At 51.7% G+C, this 27,576-nt stretch overlaps 1 protein-coding gene across 1 annotated transcript in view; it reads left to right on the top strand.

Annotated features, from left to right (window-relative positions):
• The window catches only part of PITX1 (paired like homeodomain 1), a 38,010-nt gene extending 13,513 nt beyond the window's left edge, over nucleotides 1-24,497 (top strand). Inside the window, exons 2-3 of the mRNA XM_078613327.1 lie at nucleotides 21,025-21,335; nucleotides 23,904-24,497. Coding sequence (XP_078469453.1) covers nucleotides 21,025-21,335; nucleotides 23,904-24,470 — 878 coding nt within the window. The 3' untranslated portion in view covers nucleotides 24,471-24,497. The remainder of the gene's footprint in view (nucleotides 1-21,024; nucleotides 21,336-23,903) is intronic.
• The last annotated feature ends 3,079 nt before the right edge of the window (nucleotides 24,498-27,576 follow it).

Genomic DNA, 27,576 nt, shown 5'->3' with positions numbered 1-27,576 from the left:
TATCTGTTGTTATACGTATATTTTATGATACACTACCGTGCATACAATCGGTAGTTTGTGTGTAAATTCATCTGTATAATCACCGATTTAAAGCTTTCGTGACTGCAGGGATTCGTCTTCTTGGTTCTTTCGGTAAAGTCACGTAGAAGGGAAATTATAAAATAATAAAAATAAAAAATAAAATAAAAGTGTATTTTATTATGTTTTATTTTTTAAATATTTTTTTTTATGTTTTATTTGTATTATTGTATTACTTCCTTTCTACGTGACTTTACCGAAAGAACCAAGAAGATATATAATCACCATTATTAGTTTGTTGTTTTGAATAATAGACGATACAAATGCATTCCCTGCCAATCCACTGCGGGACGAGTGGACCTCCCCACGTCGTTGTGGGTCGTGGAGAATGTTTGACCATACTTCACCACGCCGGTCAGGGCGAGTTGGTTATTTTATTGGGTGGCGTCCAGGATGGTTCAGACGTCACTTCGCTCTCGTCGGGTCCACAGCCCCCGCGTTTGTTGACCGATATGCCGTAAAACCGGTAACCGGTTTCATTGTCCGTAACCGGTTACGGCCTTGGGGCCTCCCTCGAGTTGGTGAAGGAGCGGCTGGGGGGGGGATATGGTGAGCGACTGGGGGGGGGATAACGGACACGCACCCAGGACCGGTTTTAGAGATTCCTCGCCACTGATGTTACCCGTGACCAGCAAATGGAACTCAGGTCTCTGATGTTGGCCGTGATGGTTGTGGACGGTAGATGGAACTCAGGTCTCTGATGTTGGCCGTGTTGGTTGTGGACGGTAGATGGAACTCAGGTCTCTGATGTTGGCCGTGTTGGTTGTGGACGGTAGATGGAACTCAGGTCTCTGATGTTGGCCGTGATGGTTGTGGACGGTAGATGGAACTCAGGTCTCTGATGTTGGCCGTGTTGGTTGTGGACGGTAGATGGAACTCAGGTCTCTGATGTTGGCCGTGTTGGTTGTGGACGGTAGATGGAACTCAGGTCACTGATGTTGGCCGTGTTGGTTGTGGACTGTAGATGGAACTCAGGTCTCTGATGTTGGCCGTGTTGGTTGTGGACGGTAGATGGAACTCAGGTCTCTGATGTTGGCCGTGTTGGTTGTGGACTGTAGATGGAACTCAGGTCTCTGATATTGGCCGTGTTGGTTGTGGACTGTAGATGGAACTCAGGTCTCTGATGTTGGCCGTGTTGGTTGTGGACGGTAGATGGAACTCAGGTCTCTGATGTTGGCCGTGTTGGTTGTGGACTGTAGATGGAACTCAGGTCTCTGATGTTAGCGTGTTGGTTGTGGACGGTAGATGGAACTCAGGTCTCTGATGTTGGCCGTGTTGGTTGTGGACTGTAGATGGAACTCAGGTCTCTGATGTTGGCCGTGTTGGTTGTGGACGGTAGATGGAACTCAGGTCTCTGATGTTGGCCGTGTTGGTTGTGGACTGTAGATGGAACTCAGGTCTCTGATGTTAGCGTGTTGGTTGTGGACTGTAGATGGAACTCAGGTCTCTGATGTTGGCCGTGTTGGTTGTGGACTGTAGATGGAACTCAGGTCTCTGATGTTGGCCGTGTTGGTTGTGGATGGTAGATGGAACTCAGGTCTCTGATGTTAGCCGTGTTGGTTGTGGACGGTAAATGGAACTCAGGTCTCTGATGTTGGCCGTGTTGGTTGTGGACGGTAGATGGAACTCAGGTCTCTGATGTTGGCCGTGTTGGTTGTGGATGGTAGATGGAACTCAGGTCTCTGATGTTAGCCGTGTTGGTTGTGGATGGTAGATGGAACTCAGGTCTCTGATGTTGGCCGTGTTGGTTGTGGACGGTAGATGGAACTCAGGTCTCTGATGTTGGCCGTGTTGGTTGTGGACGGTAGATGGAACTCAGGTCTCTGATGTTGGCCGTGTTGGTTGGAGCCCATAAATCGAACTGAGGTCTCCAGGGTCGTGGGCGCAGTGCACCAACCACCACCACTCCCGTCACCTGCAGCTTGTGTCATGCGAACAGGCACATCCTAGTCGGCTGTATGTAAATTGACATTTTGTTCAAGTTGATGCGTTAACATATCGTCTTCCAAGCCGATGTATATTTATTACAAAGTGCGGACGGATCGGAATTGGAAGGGCCGTCTTGTAAGTTTTCACGTTTGTGTTTGTAGGGCCAGTGTTGAGTGTACGTGCGTGCGTGTGTATATAGTGCGTGTGTCCCCTAGATAGTATGTGTATCGCGTATAAATTGTGTATATATTCAGTATATTATGTGTATATTGTGTGTGTTTTTATATACTCTATATATGTGTGTATGTGTGTGTATATATATATAGTGCGTGCGTGGAATATATTTACGTGTAATGGGTGTGTATTTGTCTTTTGTACGTGCATATATAGTGTGTATAATGTGTGTATACAATATATAGTGTGTATTATGTGTGTATATGTAATACATAGTTTATATTGTGTGTATATATACAATACATGGTGCGTATTTAAGGGGTGGCGCGGTGGTTCCATCGACCCGAGTTCGATTCCCGCTCACGGTCACCAACACCGCCAGTGGCGATTATCTGAGCCGGTTCTGGGCCTCCTCCCCTAGGTCGACTCAGCCTCAAATGAGTACCTGGTGCGGTGTGTAGTGAACATCGCCACTGGGGAGACAAAGGCGGTCTGGCGTGGGGCTGTTCGCTAACAGCACTTGCCCCAACAGTCTGTGTAGGCTATACGGGGGATCTTTGTCTTTTGTTCTCTCGAGTTAGCGTCTGATTAAACTAAATAAACTTGAATATTTCATCTATATCACATTTATTGTTTGTGTGTATATATGTTTGGTATGTGTAGTGTATTTGTGTGTGTGTGTTGTGTGTGTTGTGTGTGTGATGCACATCGCGTGGATACGGTATGTTTGTGTACGTGAATGTATGTATTTTTTATGTGTGTACATATATCGTGTATATAAACCATATATAATAGTCTGTGTGGCGTGCATTGTATGTATAACTATATAGTGTGTGTATGTGTATATGGCGCGCGTATATGTTATGTTTGCATAGTGTGTGTAATGATCGTGTGAATATTTACAATGTGTGTGTATGTATATATATGTGGGGAGCGGTGGTGCAATTGTTAGTGCACTGCGCTACGAACCCGCCGGCCCGAATAAATGTTTGCCGCTCGCGACCAACAACAACAGCGGCGATCATTTGAATAGGTGACCGGGTCTCGCTTAGGTCAATTCAGCCCGAAATGAGTACCCGGTGCAATGTGCAGACATCGCCACTGTGTCAGACAAAGGCGGTCGGGCGTATGTGCTGACCAGCCACCTCCCCTTGAGTGACTGCTGCTGCTGCTACTCGCTACCGACACTTGTACCCACAGCGAGCTCGTCAGAGGCTACACGGGGGGGCGGGGGGGGGCCTCTTTGTCGTCGTGAATTCGCGTTGATGCGCGGCACTTTGCGCGTGAGTGCCGCGTGTGTGAGTCGCCGTCGGGGGTAGCGGGGAACACACCGGGGGGTGCAGGGTAGAGAGAAGGAGTCCACGACTCTCTCTCTCTCTGTGTCTCTCTCTCGTCTCCGCGAGCGCCGCGAGAGAACGGAGATGAGCGGCTGCGCGAGAGACAAAGGCAGCCGTGGAGTCGTCGTCCCCCCCCCCAATAAAAAAACGCCGCACGGCGCAATCGATGAGCCGGGTCGATGAGACGGCGGGCGGGTGCTCTTCACGGAGCACGTGGGGAGTTTTGATCGCCACGGATTCACGGCTGCATCCTAACGCGTACAGCGGGCACGGGCTGGGTGCTGGGGGTGCTGGGGGGGTGCTGGGGAGGGGGGGGGCTGGGGGGGGGCTGGGGAGGGGGGCTGGGGGGGGGCTGGGGGGGGTGCTGGGGAGGGGGGGGCTGGGGGGGGGTGCTGGGGAGGGGGGGCTGGGGGAGGGCTGGGGGGGGGGGCTGGGGGGGGGGGCTGGTGGGGCTGGATGTGCGAGGCCTGATCGGGGCACCGCGCGTGGTGTGTGTCTCTGTGGCCGTGCTTGCGTGTGACGCATGGGCAGTGAGGAGCGCTACGAACCCGGCTTCGATTCGCGCTCACGGCCAACAACAGTGACGATTAACCGAGCCAGTCCTGGGCCTCCTTCCCTAGGTCGACTCAGCCTCAAATGAGTACCTGGTGCGGTGTGTAAACATCGCCACTGGGGGCGGTCGGGCGTGGTGCTGGCCACCCACCCCCTCGTGTGCCGTGCCGGCCTTTATAGGTGCTCGCTAACATCACTTGCCCCTACATTTTGTTAAGGCTACATGGGGGATCTTTTTCTTTTGTGTGCGAGTGTGAGTGTGTGCGTGTGAGTATGTGTGTCTGTGTGAGTGTGTGTGTCTGTGTGCGAGTGTGTGCGCGTGTGTGTGCGTGTGAGTGTACGTGAGTGAGTGTGTGTGTCTGTGTGCGTATGAATGTGTGTGTGTGAGTGAGTGTGCGTGTGAGTGAGTCTGTGTGCGTGTGCTCTCTAATCCGTGCGTTCATCTTGTCCGTCTCGGTGTCATTCCGAGCACACAATTCTCTCTGTCTCTTCCCTCTCTCCCTCCGCACTGCTGCTTTGCACATCTTTCAAGAATGCGTTCCGCAGAATATTCGAATGACCGTTCGAATGCCTTCCGCGTAGAATCTGATGTTAGGCCGCGTCCCGGATTGCCGATAAGTGATTGACTTTTTTACGTAAAAACAACCCCCCTCCCTCCCCCCCCCCACAAAGAACGAACCCACGCGCGCACGCAACAATTCCGAAACAGAAACGCATCGCTTCAATGACCCAAAGCGATCGTGGGCGTCTTCTTCTCGTTCTAGATTTGAAGCTTGCGTGACTGCAAGGATTCACATTCTTAGGTTTTTTCGGTAAAGTCACGTAGGTAAAAATGTTTAATTAATAAAAGTAAAATAAAAATTAATAAAAATCACGACGTTTCGGAGGCAACACAAGCTTCCGTCTTCAGGTGGAACCGTCACAGCACGATAGCTGTATCAAGTAAGATATCAAGTAAGATACAGCTATCGTGCTGTGACGGTTCCACCTGAAGACGGAAGCTTGTGTTGCCTCCGAAACGTCGTGATTTTTATTTTATTTTTATTTATTTTAATTTTTTACTTGATACAGCTATCGTGCTGTGACGGTTCCACCTGAAGACGGAAGCTTGTGTTGCCTCCGAAACGTCGTGATTTTTATTTTAATTTTACTTTTATTAATTTTAATTTTTACCTACGTGACTTTACCGAAAAAAACCTAAGAATTTGTCTTCTCGGTCACGCAGGGCTGGCTGTGTGCAACGCCGCGTCGTGGCCACCAGGTGGCGCCACCACTCGTTGCGAACGCGCCCCACGTCGCTTGCCTCTTGCCTACCTCTTGGAGCTCACCAGAATTACCTTCAAACAAGCCTCCCCCCCTCTCTCTCTCTGCTGCTGCTGACGATGATGAGAGACTGAATGTCGAAACCGCACCTTGCCTATAAACATCCGTCGTGTAAAAAAAAACTACGCTTACTTTTTATGTGGAGAGGCGGATCTGTGAAGACATTATCTGCTTGTATTCTTGGTTCTTTCGGTAAAGTCACGTAGAAGGGAAATAATAAAATAATACAAATATTAAACAATACAAATTTTCACGACGTTTCGACTTTCATTGTTTTATATTTGTATTATTTTATTTTTCCCTTATACGTGACTTTACCGAAAGAACCAAGAATATGAATCCCTGCAGTCACGAAAGCTTTAAATCAAAACATTATCTGCTTATTTATTTTTGTTATTCTAAACGTAGGTTCACGTTTAGAATGCAGTGCACAGTTCAGCATAAGCAATACCATCGGTAGTACAGGTTTGTTCGGGTATTGCTTATGAACTTTAAATCAAGATTAATACCATCGGTGCCGGGTAATAGCGTGCTCTAGATTTTGTGAATAATCCAAGATTTGTTTCTTGACTTCATCTAAAAGTTTGACGTCACCTGGTATGACGTCACTTGCGTCGTGTAATTGTGGGCGCTTTCCCCTGCCAAACTCGCAGTCGCGTGACGTTGGGTGACGTCACTTCCGTGAAGAACCCTCGCCGGTTTATAGAAATCCATAAGAGGTGGTGTTTTTTGGGGTTAAATCGCGTAAATATATAAATGTGTCGTTAAACCCGCCACCACCCGACACAGCCAACTAGTAAGGGTTGTCACGTAAACAGAACGTGGTCAATTCGTCACTAGTACAGCACTAGCGTGTAGTGTAGTGTATAGTGTAGTGTGTATAGTAGTGTGTAGTGTGTATAGTAGTGTGTAGTGTGTATAGTAGTGTGTAGTGTGTATAGTAGTGTGTAGTGTATAGTGTGTATAGTAGTGTATAGTGTAGTGTGTATAGTAGTGTGTAGTGTATAGTGTAGTATATAGTGTAGTATACTAGTACAGCACTAACCGATGTGTTGGAGAGCCAAGCCACAACATTTACAATCTGAGTACGACGTTTTCGCCGGTAATAATTACAAACGGCGTCATCAGGCGGCAGCCAGATTTGTGGAGAAATCCTGTTTCGTTCCTTAAATAGAGGGATAGATGTGATGGCGTCACTTGTGAGCCCTTAATGACACAGTTATATTGACGCGATCTTACCCAAACTAACCTGTACTATGGACGATATTGGTCACGAAAGCCTCCGGCGTGTTAAAACATTTTAGAAAAAATGCAAACTATCATTGTCCTTTAAATCCGGAAATCCGATTTTACTTCGATCAGAAACTCATCCTTGGTACCTGGATTGTTCTGGCCAGATCTGTAAGTCTCAGGATGGATTTGGATGTGAAAATGTCAGATTTTGTATTTTCGGGGAACCTAACTGGTGCGTAATTTTCGTAACTTTTTCTGAACTTATCATCGTTAACATCACGCAGCAAGATAACGCGGTGCCTCGGTGCCTCGGTGCGAACACAACTGACGTTACCTGATGTCACGTGGCACCACCTTTGACGGCGAAGGTGGTGCCACGTGACATCGCACATTCGTATCAATAAAAAAACAATCTAATTGTCGGATTATCCCAAATTTCATGTCTGGAACCAGATTTTCATATTTTCTCCTCCCCACTTTCTCACACCCCACCCGTAACGGTCTCCATGATGTTAATAATCCACTCACACGTAACTCCTCAATTCATCGCTCCATCTCTCTCAATGGACGTACTCTCTCAGACGCGTTCCAATTTTGATCTTTTTTGTGGGATTCCATTCCGGTTGTTTTTTTACTTTTCACTTTAAAAAAAAAAACCCCGTCACACCACCTCCTCTCGCGCACCTGCCCCTAGGCCCACACGCGGTCTTGCTACCAAACATCTGCCGCCATGTCCATCACCCCCCGCGTTTTGTCTCTCACCGTGGCGGGAGGGAGCGATTGTGAAGGTCGCGGGGACTTTCTGGTGAAAGTTCCGACCCGGCAGACGTTCATTTTCTTCCTCGCTCCCACCGATGAGCTCCTGCCGTCCGTCCCCACCCCCGCGTCCAGACGTAAACGCGACTGGGATTTGATATCCGTGACATCTGTGGGGAAAAGTAGAGCTTTGTAGCTCATCGGATTCTTCCAGCATGAATACAGATTCTGAGTGCAAAGTCTGAGTGGCTTCTGGAGAAAGCGAGAGGTCGGTCTGCCCGTCTCCAGTTTCCACAACGCCTCGCACGGCCACCGGTGTAAATTCCACATTCTCATGGCGAGTGCCAGCCGGGGGAAAGTGTTGGCGCACGTGTAATCCAGCACTGCTGTGGAGGCCGTAGCGAGGGGGTTGGTCGATCAACCCCCCCCTACCCTCGTCCACCACACCAAAATAAAATGTTGAGAAACTCACTTCCCGTGGGCGTTGAGGTGGTGCAGCAAGTGGACTCGAGTGTTTCTCCCTCGCACGCGTGGGTTTCCCCCGCGATGCTTCGGTATTATACAAAGACAATTTGTGTATTATACACCCCCATACACAACTTGAGTCTCATACACACCCATACACACCCATACACACCTTGAGTATCATACACACCCATACACACCCATACACAACTTGAGTATCATACACACCCATACACAACTTGAGTATCATACACACCCATACACTCCATGAGTTTCATACACACCCATACACTCCATGAGTATTATACACACCCACACACAACTTTAGTATTTCATCATTAGACCTCCTTTGCCAGTACCAAAATGCAATAATAGGGTTTTTCCCCTTTTTTCTGGCAACAAAACTGAAACCTTTTTACAAGGATTATTTCTCCCTCGCACGCGTGGATATCCCCCGCGATGCTTCGGTATTATACAAAGACAATTGGTGTATTGTTAAAAGGTTTCAGGTTTTGTTGCCAGAAAAAAGGGGAAAAGCCCTATTATTAACTTTAGTGTTATATACACAACTGGTATATTACACATGCATGCAGTTGTGCACATACACAACTTGAGTATTAGACACGCACATAAACTTGAGTATTCTATACACATCTACACAACTGGTATATTATACATACACTCACTTATGTATTATACACATACACAACGTGTGTATTACACGTTACGTGTCACACACGCATACTCGTGTGTATTACACATGCAAACATCTTGGATTTTTTAAAAGGCACGTGGGGATCCCTTCTATATCTAAAACAAAATAGTAATTCGATTGAGTCTGGCTTTGCAGGATAAATGGGTCAATCCGTATCGTCGTTATTGTTGTAAGGCGTGCACTGTTGACACAACACGGTGGCTCGTTTTATCGACCCCCGGGGGGATGATAGGCTGACAAAGTGGCATCAGTTTAACACGTAGTAGGCTTTCACGACCAATATCATCCATAATAGAGAGGTTTTTTTTGGGTTAGATCGCGCAATTATATAAATGTGTCGTTAAAACCCGCCACCAGCCGACACAGCCAACTAGTAAGGGTTGTCACGTAAACAGAACGTGGCCAATTCGTCACTAGGACAGCACACCGCTGTGTTGGAGAGCCAAGCCACAACATTTAATTATTGGCGAAACGTCGTACTCAGATTGTAAATGTTGTGGCTTGGCTCTCCAACACACCGGTGTGCTGTACTAGTACACTACACAATACACTACACTATACACTACACTACTATACACTACTATACTACACACTAGTGCTGTACTAGTGACGAATTGGCACGTTCTGTTTACGTGACAAACCTTACTAGTTGGCTGTGTGGGGTGGTGGCGGGTTTAACGACACATTTATATAATTGCACGATCTAACCCAAAACAAAACTCTATTATAAAAGTGACATCGCCCAAATGGCAATATGAATCGGGGTTTTTTGTCGTGCCACAAGTAATGTGTGCTTCGTGCAGACTTGATGCCTTACAAAAGGCGTATTTGGTGTTTGAGCATCTGTTTAATGCCAGAAAGGGCAAAATAAAAACTCTATTCTTATTTGTTTGATACTGGCTAAAATAGGTCCCATACCATTTAAATAAGATACGGGTGCTTCTCTCGCTCTCTAAATAGCACCGTCGGAAATGTATTAAAATCGCTCAATTAAATAAATTAAATGCATTTGAACACGTGTGGCTAATTGTCTCGGTATTGGTTGAAGTCAACGTGCAGCTGATGGAGTGACGGCTCCCAAGCGCCTACGCAGGGAGTGCCACGGCTTGGCCATGGCTGCTGCCGCTCCTGCTGTTGATGATGCTGTTGCTGCTGATGATGCTGATGATGATGATGAGCAGAATGTTATCCAGAGGTGGGACAAAGTCATTGTTATGCAAGTCCAAGTCGAGTCGCAAGTCATCAAATTCATGACTCGAGTCTGACTCGAGTCCAAGTCACATGACTCGAGTCCACATCTCATAGGTGGGACAAAGTCATTGTTATGCAAGTCCAAGTCGAGTCGCAAGTCATCAAATTCATGACTCGAGTCTGACTCGAGTCCAAGTCACATGACTCGAGTCCACATCTCATAGGTGGGACAAAGTCATTGTTATGCAAGTCCAAGTCGAGTCGCAAGTCATCAAATTCATGACTCGAGTCTGACTCGAGTCCAAGTCACATGACTCGAGTCCACATCTCATAGGTGGGACAAAGTCATTGTTATGCAAGTCCAAGTCGAGTCGCAAGTCATCAAATTCATGACTCGAGTCTGACTCGAGTCCAAGTCACATGACTCGAGTCCACATCTCATAGGTGGGACAAAGTCATTGTTATGCAAGTCCAAGTCGAGTCGCAAGTCATCAAATTCATGACTCGAGTCTGACTCGAGTCCAAGTCACATGACTCGAGTCCACATCTCATAGGTGGGACAAAGTCATTGTTATGCAAGTCCAAGTCGAGTCGCAAGTCATCAAATTCATGACTCGAGTCTGACTCGAGTCCAAGTCACATGACTCGAGTCCACATCTCATAGGTGGGACAAAGTCATTGTTATGCAAGTCCAAGTCGAGTCGCAAGTCATCAAATTCATGACTCGAGTCTGACTCGAGTCCAAGTCACATGACTCGAGTCCACATCTAATAGGTGGGACAAAGTCATTGTTATGCAAGTCCAAGTCGAGTCGCAAGTCATCAAATTCATGACTCGAGTCTGACTCGAGTCCAAGTCACATGACTCGAGTCCACACCTCTGATGTTATCTATAAAGGGTGTATGCTCTCATTGTGTTTGGTTTGCACGTGTAATCGGTTTCACAAACGTTGGCAAACTCGAACATGCAATCCCTCTCTTCCATCTGCCGCCACGTTCCCCGAGTCTCGAACAACGAGAGTCGCGCTGCGTTTACGATGTTTATTTATTGCGCCTCCGTCTTCTTGGTTCTTTCGGTAAAGTTGCGTAGAATGGAAATAATAAAATAATAAAAAGAAAACATCACATTTTATTACTATTTTATTTTATTATTTTTTTTTATTATTTTCATTCTACGTGACTTTAACGAAAGAACCAAGAAGATGAATCCCTGCAGTCACGAAAGCTTTAAATCGAAATTTATTGCGCCTCCGATTAGTGCTGTTTGTTGCTGGCCGCTTTGACCTATTTGTTGTTGTTGTTGTTTGGGGAATCTGTGCTCAGCAACTGTGAAAAACAATCGAATGAACACACGCACGCACATTGCGATGTATCAGAATGTAACCTTGGCAGGCAGCCCAGTCATCTCGATGGCGTCGGCTCGTGAGCCACGCAGCATAAGTGGTTGCGTAAGTATCGTGGTGGTGGTGGTCGTTGTTGTTGTTGTTGTAGTCGTGCGCGTGCGTCTCTCTCTGTGTGTGTGCGCGCGCGTGCGTCTCTCTCTGTGTGTGCGCGCGCGCGCGTGTGGTGTGCGCGCTACGCTACGCGACCACCTGACCACCCCGACTTGCGATGCCCGGCTGCTCGCGGGCACGACTATTTGGACCGGTTCCCGGGCGTGCCCTCAAATGAGTAACGCGGTACGGTGTGTGAAAGGCATCGCCACTAGGGGAGACAAAGGCGGCCGAGTGCGTGGTGCGGGCCACCCCACCCGCTCGTGTGCCGTACCGACCTTCACGTAGGTGCTCCGCGAGCAGCACTTGCCCCAACAGTCGGCTAAGGCTATACGGGGGGTCTTTGTCTTTGTGTTATATGAATGGTGGGGGAGCGTACGGACGCCAGCGACCCGGATGATTCGATTCCCATTCAGGGCGGGCGGTCGGGCGGGTGCTCTTCACGGCAAACACCAGTGACGATTATCTGAACAGGTCCTGGGCCTCCCCTAGGTCGACTCAGCCTCAAATGAGTATCTGATGTGTAAACATCGCCACTAGGGAGACAAAGGCGGTTGGGCGTGGTGTTGGCCACCCACCCCCTCGTGTGCTGTGCCGGCCTTCATAGGTGCTCGCTAACAGCACTTGACCCAACAGTCTTAAGGCTATACGGGGGATCTTTTTCTTTGTGTAATACGCAGGTTGTGTGTAATACACGTGTATAGGTGTACATTACATGAGTTGTATATATATATGTGTGTGTAATACACAAGCTGTGTGTGCGTGTATCTCATCTATAAAAGTATGTGTTGTCTGTCTGTGTGTGTCTGCCTTCCTTAGGAGAATACAAATTTAGAAATTAATGTTTTCCCACGGGCAAAGCCGCGGGTGTGTATGTGTAATACACAAGTTGTATATATTTATATATCATACTCAAGTTGTGCATGTGTATACTACACAAGTTGTACATGTTTGTAAAATATAAAAGTTGCGTATGTATACAAGTTGTACATATGTGTGTACATAATACACAAGTTGTGTGTAAGATGCAATTTGTACATGTGCGTATAATGCTCAAGTTGTGTGTGTATTATACTCAAGTTGTGTATGTGTGTTTAACTCGTAAAATGTGTCTGTCTCTATGTGTTTTACAAGCTGCCGTTAGCGAGCGCCTATTCAGGCCGAGGTGGCTGCTTGTGTTACGATCGAAACGTGGTGATTAAATTTATTTTATATTTCCTACGTGACTTTACCGAAATAACCAAAGCGTATGGATCCCTGCAGTCACGAAAACTTCAAATCTGGAGTGGTCACGGTGTTTAATTGCTGCTTAATTGGTGTGTATAAAGCCTGGCCATAATTAGTCTCTGAGGTTGGCGCGTGTGTGTGTGTGTCTGTGTGTGTGTCTGTGTGTGAATTGCTGTGGCCTCTAATTGGATGTATTTAGTCTAAGCGTCAGTGACAGGCACGTACGTCTCCCTATACGTTGAGTCATTAATATAAGGGGACATTTATAGAAACACCCACCTAATTAACGACATTGGTGGTGAGTGAGACACGTGGAATACAGTATCGGTATTATGTCCATATATATAAAAGGCAAAGTTGTGAATATGTGTGTCTGTTCAAAATGTTTAGCGTGCTTCCCGACATGCAACAAACTGGAAATTTGCCATGTGGGTACTTTCCAGACGGTACACCATGCAAACATTACAAAACGAGTAACTGGTGTGGTGTGTGAACATCGCCACTGGGGAGACAAAGGCGGCCGGGTGTGGTGAATCCAAGTCCCGGGCGAAGCCGGGTAGTACAGCTAGTTATATATAATGTATAGCCCAGTATGAGTTGGGTCTTACTTTCTGAAGCATCTTATAGTCTGCTGAATATATCTGTCTGTGTGTGTGTGAATGTTTAGAATAGTGTATCGCAACAATGTATCATTCAATGTGCAGCATGGATTTGTTTTTGTTCGATATATAAATGACGACACATTGGCCCAGACACGAACATATCATCAGCAGCATAATCATCAGCAGCAGAATCATCAACAGCAGCATCCATCATCATCAACAGCAGCAGCAGAATCAGCAGCAGCAGCAGCAGTATCCATCATCATCAACAGCATCAGCAGAATCAGCAGCAGCAGAATCAGCAGCAGCAGCAGAATCATAATCATCATCAGCAGCAGCAGAATCATCATCAGCAGCAGCAGAATTATCATCAGCAGTAGAATCATCATCATCATCACCTCCGATGAGCACGGTTGGCTATGTACGGTGGGAAAGAAGTTCAACAAACGTACATCGCCTTGCGGACAATTGTATCATTGCGACAACGCGCCTTGGATAATTATCAATCTGTAGAAGATAGATCGGTGATGTATCTCCACGTCATGCTGCTGCTGCTGCTTTGGCAGTGGTGCACAAACAACGTGCCCGAAACGTCGCCTATTATTTACTATTTTATTATTATTTCAAGGCCGCGCTCTTATTGACGAACGTGTCGATGTATTTATTGTTCTGCTGATCTACCCACTGCTGGGTGACCGCCCTCCCCAAGGCGTCTCGGCTTCTCTCGCGACGCGAGCAATCCGCCTCGCTCCTGGCGCGACCAGCTGATTAACATCGCTCCATCTCCGCGATGGCTGTGCTTGCTAAAACACAAATATAACAACAAGAACACCCCCCCCCCCCCTTCACGTAGCCTTAACCGACTGTCGGGGCAAGTGCTGTTAGCGAGCACCTATGAAGGCCGGCACGGCACACGAGGGGGTGGGTTGGCCAACACCACGTCCGGCCGCCTTTGTCTCCTCAGTGGCGATGTTTAAACACCGCACCAGGTACTCGTTAGAGGCTGAGTCGACCTAGGGGAGGCTCAGGACCGGTTCAGATAATCGTCACTGGTGTTGGCCGTGAGCGGGAATCGATATCGGGTCGCTGGTTCGTAGCGCAGCGCGCTAACCGCTACACCACCGCTTTCCACAACTACTAACAAAGACAAAGATCCCCCGTATATCCTTAACAGACTGTTGGGGCAAGTGCTGTTCACGAGCACCTATGAAGGACGGAACGGCACACGAGGGGGTGGGTGGCCAGAACCACGCCCGGCCGCCTTTGTCTCCCCAGTGGCGATGTGTACACACCGCCCCAGGTACTCATTTGAGAATGAGTCTAACACACAAACACGCGCTCTATTTCACGCTACACGGAGCCCTGTAGGTGCACGCATGTGAATTATTTGTTTTTACACGTAAAAAAGAAAAAATAGCAATTGTGTGCGTATTAATTGCACACGTACATAGAGATGATCGTAAACGAGTGACTCGACGTCTTTATTTCTCACGATGTTCTTCTGGAAGGCCGAGTTGAGCTGTCCGTGTTTGCATCAATATTCGTGGGACTGAACCACGCGCAAAGACGACGTTTGCGTTAATGGGGGCCTCGAAAAAATGTAGGGAACGGGCCGGTCTGGTGGGTTTCACCACGCCCCCCCCACCATCACCACCCCCCCACCACCCCCCCACCACCATCCCCCCCCACCACCATCCCCCCCACCACAATCCCCCCTCCACCACAATCCCCCCTCCACCACCACCATCCCCCCCCACCACCATCCCCCCCCCCCACCACCATCCCCCCCCCCACCACCCCCCCCCCACCACCATCCCCCCCCCCACCACCCCCACTACCCCCCCCACCTCCCCCCCCCCACCACCATCCCCCCCACCACCACCCCCCCCCCCACCACCACCATCCCCCCCCCACCACCCCCCCACCTCCCCCCCCCCCCCACCACCATCCCCCCCCACCACCCTCACCACCCCCCCCCCACCTCCCCCCTCACCACCATCCCCACCACCATCACCACCCCCCCCCCACCATCCCCACCACCCCCCCCCCACCACCACCAGCGCTGAGCCGAGTAAATCACCACGACGTAGAGTCGTGGAGTGGCAGACGCGAAAGCCGCGAGGACGCGGAGGGGGAGGGAGCGTGAAAGCCTGCTCCTGGTGACGAGTGCGCATGTTGCTGTGTGGAGCTGTGTGTGTGGTGCTGTGTGTGTGGTGATGTGTGAGTGTGGTGCTGTGTGTGTGGTGCTGTGTGTGTGGTGCTGTGTGTGTGGTGCTGTGTGAGTGTGGTGCTGTGTGTGTGGTGCTGTGTGAGTGTGCTCTGTGTGTGGTGCTGTGTGAGTGTGCTGTGTGTGTGTGGTGCTGTGTGTGTGTGGTGTCTGTGTGTGTGGTGCTGTGTGAGTGTGCTCTGTGTGTGGTGCTGTGTGAGTGTGCTGTGTGTGTGTGGTGCTGTGTGTGTGTGGTGCTGTGTGAGTGTGGTGCTGTGTGTGGGTGGTGCTGTGTGTGTGTGGTGTCTGTGTGTGTGGTGCTGTGTGAGTGTGGTGCTGTGTGAGTGTGGTGCTGTGTGAGTGTGGTGTCTGTGTGTGTGTGGTGTCTGTGTGTGTGCTGTGTGTGGTGCTGTGTGTGGTGCTGTGTGTGTGTGTGTGGTGCTATGTCTGGTGTCTCTGTGTGTGTGTGGTTCTATGTGTGTGGTTCTGTGTGGTGTGTGTGTGTGTGTGTCATGCTGTGTGTGTGGTGCTGTGTGTGTGTGGTGCTGTGTGTGTGGTGCTGCGTGTGGTGCTGTGTGAGTGTGGTGCTGGTCACCCACCCGTGTGTCGCAGTGCTGCTCGCTAACAGCACTTGCCCCAACAGTCTGTTCATAGCTATACAGACCGAGGAGCGGTGGCGTAGTGGTTAGCGAAGTGCGCTACAACGAGTTGAGTTCACGGTGTTGTCGATGCTAGTACATCGATGTTAACGCAGCAGTAGCAGACTATATAATTGAAGTAACATAACACAGATAAGTGGACAATTGGCTTCCTTCACATTTGTGTCTTTAACAATTACACACCATCACTATTATAATCACGTGGAACACCCAAATATAAAATCCCTGGGTTTGATATTTCCACCTAGCTCACGGCCCCCACCCTCAACCGCATCCACCGCACAAACCACGGCAGTGGATGCGGACAGCTGATGATGCACAAATGGAAAAATTAACCCGTAAAAACTAAGTTTTTCACTATAAATCCTTTATATGCGTGGCATCGGGGCGGCTAGAGTCCTCTCGTCCTCTGGCTTGAGATGGCTGCCACCTATGGGTCATATGATTGTGTGCCAGCATTAACCAATTGGTAAATAAATATTTTTTAAAAATTCCCTAAACAGTGTAAAATTTTTGAAAAAAAAAATTCACGAAAATTCATTGTCACGCACAACGAGTCTGTGTGCGAAATGTCAGCTCGATTGGATCACGGGAAGTGGGTTAAAAAACGACCGAAATATTTGCACGGTCGTAAGCGCGCAAGCGCGCAAGCAAGTAAGTGAACTTAATATGAAAGATTTTAAAATGTAGAACTCTCTGGTGGTGTACGACTGTGGTCATCCAGAACAGAGACGGGAGCACGAGGCATCACGACGCAATGCAAACGATCCACAAAAACGAAGGAGGGGGCACATCGCAGCGATGACGATGCAACTAATTCCGCTACTCCTGCCGGGCTTGGCTGAACTTCAACAACTGAAAGTGAGATTGTAAGTCGTTTGCGCTGCGTCTACATCAGCAGCCGTGCGAATGAAGAAGATTATTTTCGAGGGGGAGGGGGGCTCGGGACAGACCAGGTTCAGAAATATTAAACAAATAAGATAGGTTTCACCCTCTCTGGAAATAAAACAAGTGTTCAGATGTTTAAGCATCCGCAGAACGTGAAGAACCAGTGGCATCTACATCCGCAGAACATGAAGGACCAGTGGCATCTACATCTGCAGAACGTGAAGAACCAGTGGCATCTACATCTGCAGAACATGAAGAATCAGTAGCATCTACATCCGCAGAACATGAAGGACCAGTGGTATCTACATCCGCAGAACGTGAAGAATCAGTGGTATTTACATCTGCAGAACGTGAAGAACCATTGGCATCTACATCTGCAGAACGTGAAGAACCAGTGACATCTACATCTGCAGAACGTGAAGAACCAGTGGCATCTACATCTGCAGAACGTGAAGAACCAGTGGCATCTACATCTGCAGAACATGAAGAATCAGTAGCATCTACATCCGCAGAACATGAAGGACCAGTGGTATCTACATCCGCAGAACGTGAAGAATCAGTGGTATTTACATCTGCAGAACGTGAAGAACCATTGGCATCTACATCTGCAGAACGTGAAGAACCAGTGGCATCTACATCTGCAGAACGTGAAGAACCAGTGGCATCTACATCTGCAGAACGTGAAGAACCAGTGGCATCTACATCTGCAGAACGTGAAGAACCAGTGGCATCTACAACTGCACATGCCGTACAACGTGTTTGGAATCGACAGGAGTCCTGTAAAGTTGGACTTACGAAACAAAGCGACTTACGAACAGACCTCTGAAACCTAAACTCATTCGTAAGAAGAGGAGTCCCCGTGTCAAATATTACATTTTAAAAAAGTGACGTTACCCCCCAAAAAAAAAAACCAAACAGCGTTGTGGCGAAACTCAGCTGCTCCATCCCTCGTAGAACGACGCGAGAATTGACATCACTCAGTGGTGGCCACGGCCTTGTTTGTGTTCTCGTGCGTGTCGAGCCGCTGCGCACGTATGCAAGGTATGCTGCGGTATTGTACCAATGCGTCGCGTCTGTGTGCGTGTGCGCAGGGAACGCGTTTGATGTGTGAGCGAGCGCGTCTGTGCGTGTCTGTGTGTGTCTGTGTGGTGGAGGTGGGGGAGGGGGAGCGGTGGCGCAGTGGTTAGCGCGCTGCTCGCTTGAAACCGGCCACCCGAATGATTCCCCGCTCATGGCCACCAACACCAGTGACGATTACCTGAATCGGTGTTGGGCCTCCAACTAGGTCGACTCAGCCTCAAATGAGTACTTGGTACGGTGTGTAGTAAACATCGCCACTTGGGAGACAAAGGCGGTCGGGCGTGGTGCCGGCCACCCACCAACTCGTGTGCCGTGCCGGCCTTTATAGGTGCTCGCTAACAGCAACTTGCCCGTGCAGTCTGTTAAGGCTTAACACGTAGTATGCTTTCGTGACCAATATCATCCATAGTACAGGGTTTTTTAGGTTAGATCGCGTAAATAATATTCGATTTGTTTGGGGTTAGATCGCGTAAATCATTCAGGAGTTTTTTGGTTATATAGCGTAAATAATACAGGGTTTTTTTTAGATTAGATCGCGTAATAATACAGTTTTTTGGGTTACATCGCGTTAATAATTCAGGTTTTTTTTTAGGTTAGATCGCGTAATAATACAGTTTTTTAGGTTAGATCGCGTAAATAATACAGTTTTTTTTAGGTTAGATCGCGTAAATAATACAGGGCTTGTAGGGTAAGATCGCGTAAATTACGCGATCTATCCCCTCCCACCCCCCGCTTTCTATCGGCGTTAGCGTCTCACTCCACGGGAGGCGAATTACTCGGTTAACCGATGGCGGTGGAGGAGGGGGGGGTGGTTGTGAGCGTGAATCTCATCAGACCTCCGCGCTCCCAGAATCGAACATTTACAATTTGTTATTATCTGAATGGACCTTTATTTGTCGATGTTTAACGGGATTCTCGCACCCGGCACGCGCACCACGTCCAGTATTTACACAAATTCAATTTCCTCGCGATGCCCGTGTGCTCTTGGGCAGTCGGCCACTAGCAATCTGCCCCAAGTCCATTCCCGGCCGCCAACGAAATGTCCAGCGAGCAACGAGGCCCTGGATATGAACACGAAACTCAACTACATCTGTGCCACACACACACACACAAGTTTGTGTCAGCTGCCCGGACAAACACAACACGCAGAGGTCCCCCGTACAGCCTTGACGGGCTGTTTGGGGCAAGTGCTGTGGCCACCACCACGCCCGGTCGCCCTTTCTCTCTCCCTAGCGGCGATGGTCGCACACCGCACGAGGCACTCACTTGAGGCTGAGTCGACCTAGGGGAAGGAAGCCTCGGACTGGTTCGTCACTGGGGTTGGCCGTGAGCGAGAATCGAAGTATGGACGCCAACTCGGCACACTCGCGAACCCCAACGTCGCTGGAAAAAAAAAAACAAAATCAGAACCGGTCCACCTTTAGATCGACTCGGCCCTTAAACGAGTATACGGCCGCTGGCGCGATGCGTAACCGTCAGCACTGTGGAGAGACAAAGGCGGCCGGGCGAAGGTCTGCCCGTGTGCCGACCTTCATTGGCGCTCGTTCCCAGAGCCCACTTGCCCCGAGAGACGAAGGAGGTTACCCGGGGGATCTTTGCCTCTGTGAGTGTGCACAGGCGTGCGCTTGTTTATGCTTGCCGGTGAGTGTTTGTGTCGAGTCGCGTGTCGCCTTCGCGTCTGAGTGTCCCTGAGAGTGTGGGGGGGGCGCTAAGCGGTTAGCGCGCCGGACAACACCGGAGACGATTATCTGAACGGGTCATGGGCCTCCCATAGGTCGACTCTGCCTCAAATGAGTACCGTGTGTGTAAAAACATCGCCGCTAGGGAGACAAAGGCGGCCGGGCGTGGTGCTGGCCACCAATCCCCTCGCGTGCCGTGCCGGCCTTAATAGGTGCTCGCTAACAGCACTTGCCCCAACAGTCTGTTTAGGCTATCCGGGAGGGTTTTGTCTTTGCGTGTGTGGATGTGATAGTTTATGTGTGTGTGTGATAGATTATGTGTGTGTGTGTGATAGTGTATGTGTGTGTGTGGATGTGATAGTTTATGTGTGTGATAGAGTATGTGTGTGTGTGGATGTGATAGTTTATGTGTGTGTGTCATAGTTGATGTGTGTGTGATAGTTGATGTGTGTGTGTGTATGTGATAGTGTATGTGTGTGTGTGATCGTTGATGTGTGTGTGTGGATGTGATAGTTTATGTGTGTGATAGTGTATGTGTGTGTGTGGATGTGATCATTTATGTGTGTGTGTCATAGTGTGTGTGTGTGTGTATGTGATAGTGTATGTGTGTGTGTGATAGTTGATGTGTGTGTGTGTGGATGTGATAGTTTATGTGTGTGATAGTGTATGTGTGTGTGTGGATGTGATCATTTATGTGTGTGTGTCATAGTGTGTGTGTGTGTGTGGATGTGATAGTTTGTGTGTGTGTGTGTGATTGGCTAAGTGTTCTCATTGAGTCGAGTGTGTGTTTAAAGCGCGTGTGTGTATTAGCCAGTTCGTGTAAGTGGATGTAATGGTTTATGGCTGCATGTGTGTGTGTGTGATCAAGTGTGAGTGTCTATGAGTGTAAACTCATAGAGCACTCGCGTTACGAGTTTAGATTCCCGCTCACGGCCAACACCAGTCGCGAATATCTGAACCGGTCCTGTTCCTTCCCGACCCTTAGGTCGACTCAGCCTCAAATGAGTACCTGGTGAGGGGTTGGTGCTTGCGAAACAGCACTTGCCCCAAACATTCTTTAAATTAAAAAGTCAATCCGGGGGGAATCTTTGTCTTTTGTGTGTCTGTGTGTGACCACCACCCCCTCCTCCACCCCCAACATCTCCCTCTTATTCTTCGTAGACGGGAAATAATAAAATAATGAAAATAAAACATAACAATTCTCACGACGTTTCGATTGCAACACAAGCAATCATCATCAGGTGTGAAAACCACAGCTTGTGTTGCAATCGAAACGCCGTGATAATTTTTTTGTTTGATTTTTCTTATTTTATTGTTTAATATTTTTATTATTTTATTATTTCCCTTCTACGTGACTTCACCGAAAGAACCATGCATATGAATCCATCCTGCAGTCACGAAAGAAGCTTTAAATCTCAATCTCCCTCTCTCTCTCCAGACGTTGAGAAGCTGCAGGCGGGCAAGGGTGGCGGTGGTGTTGGTGTTGTTGGTGTTGGCGACGACTTGGGGGGGGTGGTCGGAGCGGGTCCCGGTGGCCACGGGGGTGGGGCCCCCACCTCGGCAGGCGCTGGCGGCGGCGGCGGCGGCGATGACCCGTCCAAGAAGAAGCGGCAGCGACGACAGCGGACGCACTTCACGTCGCAGCAGCTGCAGGAGCTGGAGGCGACCTTCCAGCGCAACCGCTACCCGGACATGTCCACGCGGGAGGAGATCGCGGTGTGGACCAACCTCACCGAGGCGCGCGTGCGGGTACGGGCGGTGGTGGTGGAGGTGGTGGGGGGGGGGGGGGGGGTGGTGGTGGGGGGGGGAGGTGGTGGTGGGGGGGGGAGTGGTAAGGGGGAGTGGTGGAGGGGGGGGAGGTAGTGGGGGGGGTGGTGGTGGTGGGGGGGAGGTGGTGGGGGAGGTGGTGGTGGGCGGGGGGGGTGGTGGGGGGGGAGGTGATGGGGGGGAGATGATGGGGGGTGGGGGGGGAGCGGTGGGGGGGGGGGAGGTGGTGGGGGGAGCGGTGGGGGGGGGGGGGAAGTGGTGGGAGGGGAGTGGTGGGGGGGGGGAAAGGGGGAGGTGGGTGGGGGGGTTTCGCACGAATCTGAAGATGTTTTATGCTTCCTGCTGGAGGAATCCGATGAGCTTCGAAGGCTCTTTGTGACTTGACGACTCGTAAGGGACGTCACAAGACGCGCGTGCTGTAATGCTGAACTTCTTTCGCGCCGTACGTAGCCAACCGCAGGCAGGTGCGGGGTGAAGCGGGTGGGTTAAGTAGAGGTGGGAGGGGGGGTTAGTGGGGGGTAGTGGGGGAGGTAAAAGTAACCGCGCATTGACACAAATCAGTGCGTTCGTAGTGGTGGTGGGGGGGGGGGGTGGGAGGCGGTATTAGCGGAGGGAGGGAAGAGGGAACGCGGGGGGGGGGGCTGGTGGGGTGACGCCAACCCGCACGGCTCACGGCTGGGTAGCCGCTTTGTCAAACGCCGTACGACAGAAGAAGACGAGGAGTGGTGTGGGGGGTAGGGGGGGTTGGTGTGGGGGGTAGGGGGGGTTGGTGTGGGGGGTAGGGGGGGTTGGTGTGGGGGGTAGGGGGGGTTGGTGTGGGGGGTAGGGGTGCATTGGTGGGGGAGGAGGGGGCCACTTGGGGCAGGGGGAGGTACGGGCGATAATGGGGGAGGCACTCCGCGGTTAATCGGTTACCGGTAATCGGGGCCGAATCTTTTCATCCCTGCTGCTGATGATGATGTCTGTGCTGATGATGATGATGACGTGTTTGCGTGCTGTTTGATACTGCTGATGACACTGATTGTGCCGCTGCTGATGCTGTTGGTGCTGATGATGATTACGATGCCAGTGCTGCTGCTGTTGATGCCGCTGCTACACCTGATGATGGTGCTGCCGTTGCTGTTGCCACAGCTGATATTGCTGCTGCTTAATGCTGTTGACGATTCGCTGCTGCTGGTGATGCTGATGATGTTGCTGATGGTGATGTTGCCGCAGCTGATGCTCCTGCTGCTGCTTAATGTTGTTGACGATATCGCTGCTGCTGCTGCTGCTGTTGATGATGCAGCTGATGATGATATTGCTGATGATGATGTTGCTGATGATGATGATGCTGCTGATGATGATGTTGCTTCTTCTTGGTTCTTTCGTGACTTTACCGAAAGAACCAAGAAGATGAATCCCTGCAGTCAGGAAAGCTTTAAATCGAAAGATGATGTTGCAGTTGCTGACGATGATGCTGATGATGATGTTGCTGATGATGATGTTGCTGACGCTGCTGCTGCTGCTGTGTACAAGACGTGAGCGCGCCGCTGCCAGGAGCGACGCGTCGCGAGTGAGTGAGTGGGAGCCCGCGGCGACGTCTCCGCTTTCCCGGCAATCCGCGTCGCGCGCGCCGCGCCGAGAGATAAAAATAGAGGTGGGGGAGGAGGGGTACACGGGGGAGACGTGGGGAGACGTGGGGAGACGTGGGGGAGACGTGGGGGAGACGTGGGAGAGACACGCGGAGATGTGGGGGAGACGTGGGGGAGACGTGGGAGAGACACGCGGAGACGTGGGGAGACGTGGGGGAGACGTGGGGAGACGTGGGGGAGACGTGGGAGAGACACGCGGAGACGTGGGGAGACGTGGGGGAGACGTGGGGGAGACGTGGGGAGACGTGGGGGAGACGTGGGAGAGACACGCGGAGGCGTGGGGAGACGTGGGGGAGACGTGGGGAGACGTGGGGGAGACGTGGGGAGAGGTGGCGGAGACGTGGGGAGAGATGGAGGAGACGTGGGGAGAGATGGGGGAGACGTGGGGAGAGATGGGGGAGACGTGGGGGTGACACGCAGAGACATGTGGGAGACGTGGGAGAGACGTGGGGAGACACTGGGAGACATGGTGGTGGGGGGGGGGTCTAAAGGCTAAGACAGGGAGACTGCTCTACAAGGAGAGCGAGTGGCGTGGGGGGGGGGGTTGGCTCTGTGCCGCATTCACGGCGTACGGAGCGAAGCGGCGTCGTCCCCCCCCAGTGTGCTTTGCCCCCCACCCCCCAGTGCTCACCGCCCTCCCCGCGTCTCTTCCCTCCCGACGTCTCCCCAACACACACACACATACACGTACACACACACACGTGCACACACACACACGTACTCACACGCACACACACGCACTCACGTACACACACACACACGTACTCACGTACACACACACACGTACACACACACACACACGTACACACACACACACGCACACAAACACGTACACACACACGTACACACACACACGTACACACGCACACACGCGTACACACACACACGTGCACGCACACACACACGTATACACACACAGATCTGGTTCAAGAACCGCCGCGCCAAGTGGCGCAAGCGTGAGCGCAACCAGCAGGCGGAGTTGTGCAAGAACGGCTTCGGGGCGCAGTTCAGCGGCTTCATGCAGCCCTACGACGACGTCTACTCGGCCGCCAGCTACGGCTACAACAACTGGGCGAAAGCGCTTCAGCCCTCCGCGGCTCCCCTCTCAAAGAACTTTCCCTTCTTCAACTCGGTCTCGCCACCCGTCTTCTCGCCCCCGTGTACCACGGGCATGGCCGCGGCCGCCGCCGTCGCCTCTTCCTCGATGATGCCCCAGCACCACCCGGGCATCGGCAACCTCAGCGGTTCGCCCGTGGCCACGAGTCCCGCGTCTGGAGCCGGCGGGTGCCCGTACGCGGTGGCGGCCCACGCGGCAGGAGCGCCCGCGCCGCCCTACGTCTACCGGGGCGACCCCTGCAACTCGAGCCTGGCCAGCCTGAGGCTCAAGGCGAAGCAGCACCACTCGAGTTTCGCCGGATACGCAGGCCTGCAGGCGCCGCCGTCCAATTTCAGCGCGTGCCAGTACGCAGTGGACCGGCCCGTCTAGCGTGCTCGTCGTCGGTGGGCTGGGGGGCTGGGGGGGGGGCTGGGGGGGGGGGCTAGGGAGGGGGCTGCATCCTCCCCCCCCCCCCCTCTGGTCGGTTGGAGGCGATGAGCGAACGTGGCTGATTTGCGCGAGGCACGGCACGCTGGTGGCGATGCAGTGCTGCCCCCTCCTCCATCACCCCCCCACCCCTCTCCTCCACCGAATCCCCGTGACGATCATCGTCGCCTCGACCACCAAACACCACCACCAACAACCACCACCCACCGCCGCATTGGGCCCTCCTCCTTCTTGACTCGGCGCAAGGAGTGGGAAGACAAAGGCGGCTCGCCCACGTCCTCACGCACCCGATGCCTCGCTCAGCCAAACTCAATCGCTCGCTCCCTCGCACACTCGACTCGCTCCGCTGAGGCTCCCTCGCTCACACTGCAGCTCACACGAGGGCCGCTGAGGCTCGCTCGCTCGGGCTCATCGACTCACTCAACAACACTCACTCGCTCAACAACACTCACTCACTCAACAACGCTCACTCAACAACACTCACTCGCTCAACAACACTCACTCGCTCAACAACGCTAACTCAATTCTCACTCAACTCTCACTCAACTCTCACTCACTGAACAACGCTCACTCGCTCAACAACGCTAACTCACTCAACCCTCACTCAACTCTCACTCAACTCTGACTCACTGACTCAACAACGCTCGCTCAACAACGCTCACTCACTCAACAACGCTCACTCAACAACGCTCACTGGCTCACTCACTGGCTCGCCCACGCTCACCCACTGATCGCTCGCTCTTCAGCTCACTCAAGAAGACTCACTCGCTCGCTCTTCTACTCACTCACTCGCTCGCTCACTCTTCTGCTCACTCGCTCACTCATTCAATATTCATTCCCTCGCCTCCGGCGTGCACGCGATGGACTTTGGTTCTGTGGCTTAGGGCACAGAAAAGCGGTGCCTCCATAAACTTCCATCCTCCTCCCCTGCTGGTGGTGGTGATGATGGTGCTGCTGGTGATGGGTGTTGCTGTATCGATGGTGATGGGGCTGGTGTGGTAATGGGGCGCGTCGTGGAGAAGCTGATGTCCCCCCCCCCCCCCATCGCCATCACCGCCCTCAGGGTGGTGGTGGCGGTGAGCAATGGAGCAAACGGCCGGATACCAATGAACATCACCACCACCATCACCACCATCACCCCGCTCTCCGTGATGGCCGTGCGTTGATGGGAGAGCGATGGAGATTGACGGGCAGGTCGAGAGCGGCGCTTGTGAACATCACCGCCGCCGCCGCTGACACCGATAGCGATGGTGTGATGGTGGAGGGGGCTTGTGGGCCGCGGTGACTCCGGACAGGACGAGACGCCCATGAAACATCACCGCCATCACCGCCGCCCGGCACGTGATGGAGCGATGGGCCAGTCAAGAGACAGACGCCCACGAACATCGTCACCTCCCTCAGCTGTATCGTCTGTTCTTCCTGACGTCCCTCGAGTGAACAGGACGGGGGGGGGGTGTAATGATATGGGGGGGGGGCCCCTACCCCACCCCCACCCCCGAGCCTCTATGACCCCTGCAGTGAGAGTAGAGTGATGGGGGGACGGGATTCATGCACGCGGCACAGCCGCTTGTGTAACAGCCATTACCTGTGTAGATGTGTCACTGTGCGTGTGTGTATGCCTCTGTGTGTGTGTGTAAGCGTGTATTTGTATGAGTGCGCGTGTCTTTATGTAGGTGTCTCTGTGTGTGTGTGTATATATGTGTGTGTGTGTTTGCCAGTCATCTCAGTCGGTCGACCCACAACACCTGGGACTATCCCGTGACCTGCCAGCAACGAGCCTTCCACACGTCACGTGACAACCTCAAAGTGCACCTAGCTTGGCACAAGCCGTGGCGAACTGCGGCTTCGTGATGTGGGTGTCCGTATGTGCGTGTGCGTCTTTGTAGGTGTTTCATGGAGAGTGGTGGGGTAGCAGTTAGCGCACTGCGCTACGAACCCGGCTGCCCGAGTTCGATTCGAGCTCTCGCAGCCAACCAACACCTGCGACGAATGTCCGAACCGGTCTTGGGCCTCCCCTAGGTCGGCTCGGCCGTAAATGACCACGTGATGCAGTGTTTAAACATCAGCATTGGGGAAACAAAGGCAGCCGGTCGTGTGTCGTGCCGACCTTCATAGGTGCTCGCTAACAGCACTTGCCCCGGCAGTCTGTTACAGGCTATACGGGGGATCTTTGTATTTGTTGTGCATCTGTGTGTGTGTACAGCCTCGGCACAGTCGGGGGCACAGATGGTGCATCTGCCAGTCACCTCGGTCAGTCGACCCGTGGCACCTGTGCCTGTCCGGGTGGCCTCAATGTGCACCTAGCCTGGCACAGGCGCGCCGCGGTGACGTCACCGGCACTGAGTGGCGAATGGCGGCCGCTGTTGTTGTGCGTTCCCGTGTGTGTCTTCGTCTTTGTTTGCGCGTGATCACGTGCGCGCGTGTGCGCGTGCACGCGTGAACGCGTGCTCACGTGCGCGTGTTTTGAGTTTGGCCTTCACAGGTGCTCGCTAACATCCCCCTGCCCCCAACATCGTGTGTCGGCTACACGCCGGAATGGGGCACCTTTGTCTTTGTGTACGACGATCGCGTCACCTCCTGCCGACGAAGTACTCCGCGCGCTGACACGCGGCACTCGGCGTGCACCTAGCCTGGCACCGCGATGACGTCACGAGTCGTGTCACCCCTCCTGCCCCCCGCGGTGTCGCCGTTGTTCGGTCTCGACTGATCGTAAGCGAACTTTCCACAGTAATATGGACACGTCAGTTGTTAGTTTTTTTGGGGGGGGGGAGGGGGGGGGTGGTGGTGTGAGGCTGGAGGAGGAATCGGTTCTATTTTTTGAGTTTTGCAAAATAGCGATAATGACATTAGCGCGGGAGTTTTAAGTGATATTTAAACAGTAGGGCGGGGGGGGGGTGCACGGCGGGGGGATGTGTACAGATCAAGCCTTCCACTCTGCGAATAATCGCGTCGATTCGGTGAAGGATCGATTATATCACTTCGTTGCCATTGTGGTCTATGAGCCAATCACACGTGAGGTATTTGAATCGATAAGTCTGTGTCCGCGCGC

The sequence above is a fragment of the Lampetra planeri genome, chromosome 41, assembly GCF_965212315.1.
Source record: "Lampetra planeri chromosome 41, kcLamPlan1.2.h2, whole genome shotgun sequence".
NCBI lineage: Eukaryota > Metazoa > Chordata > Hyperoartia > Petromyzontiformes > Petromyzontidae > Lampetra > Lampetra planeri.
This window is presented reverse-complemented; position numbering and strand designations above follow the sequence as displayed.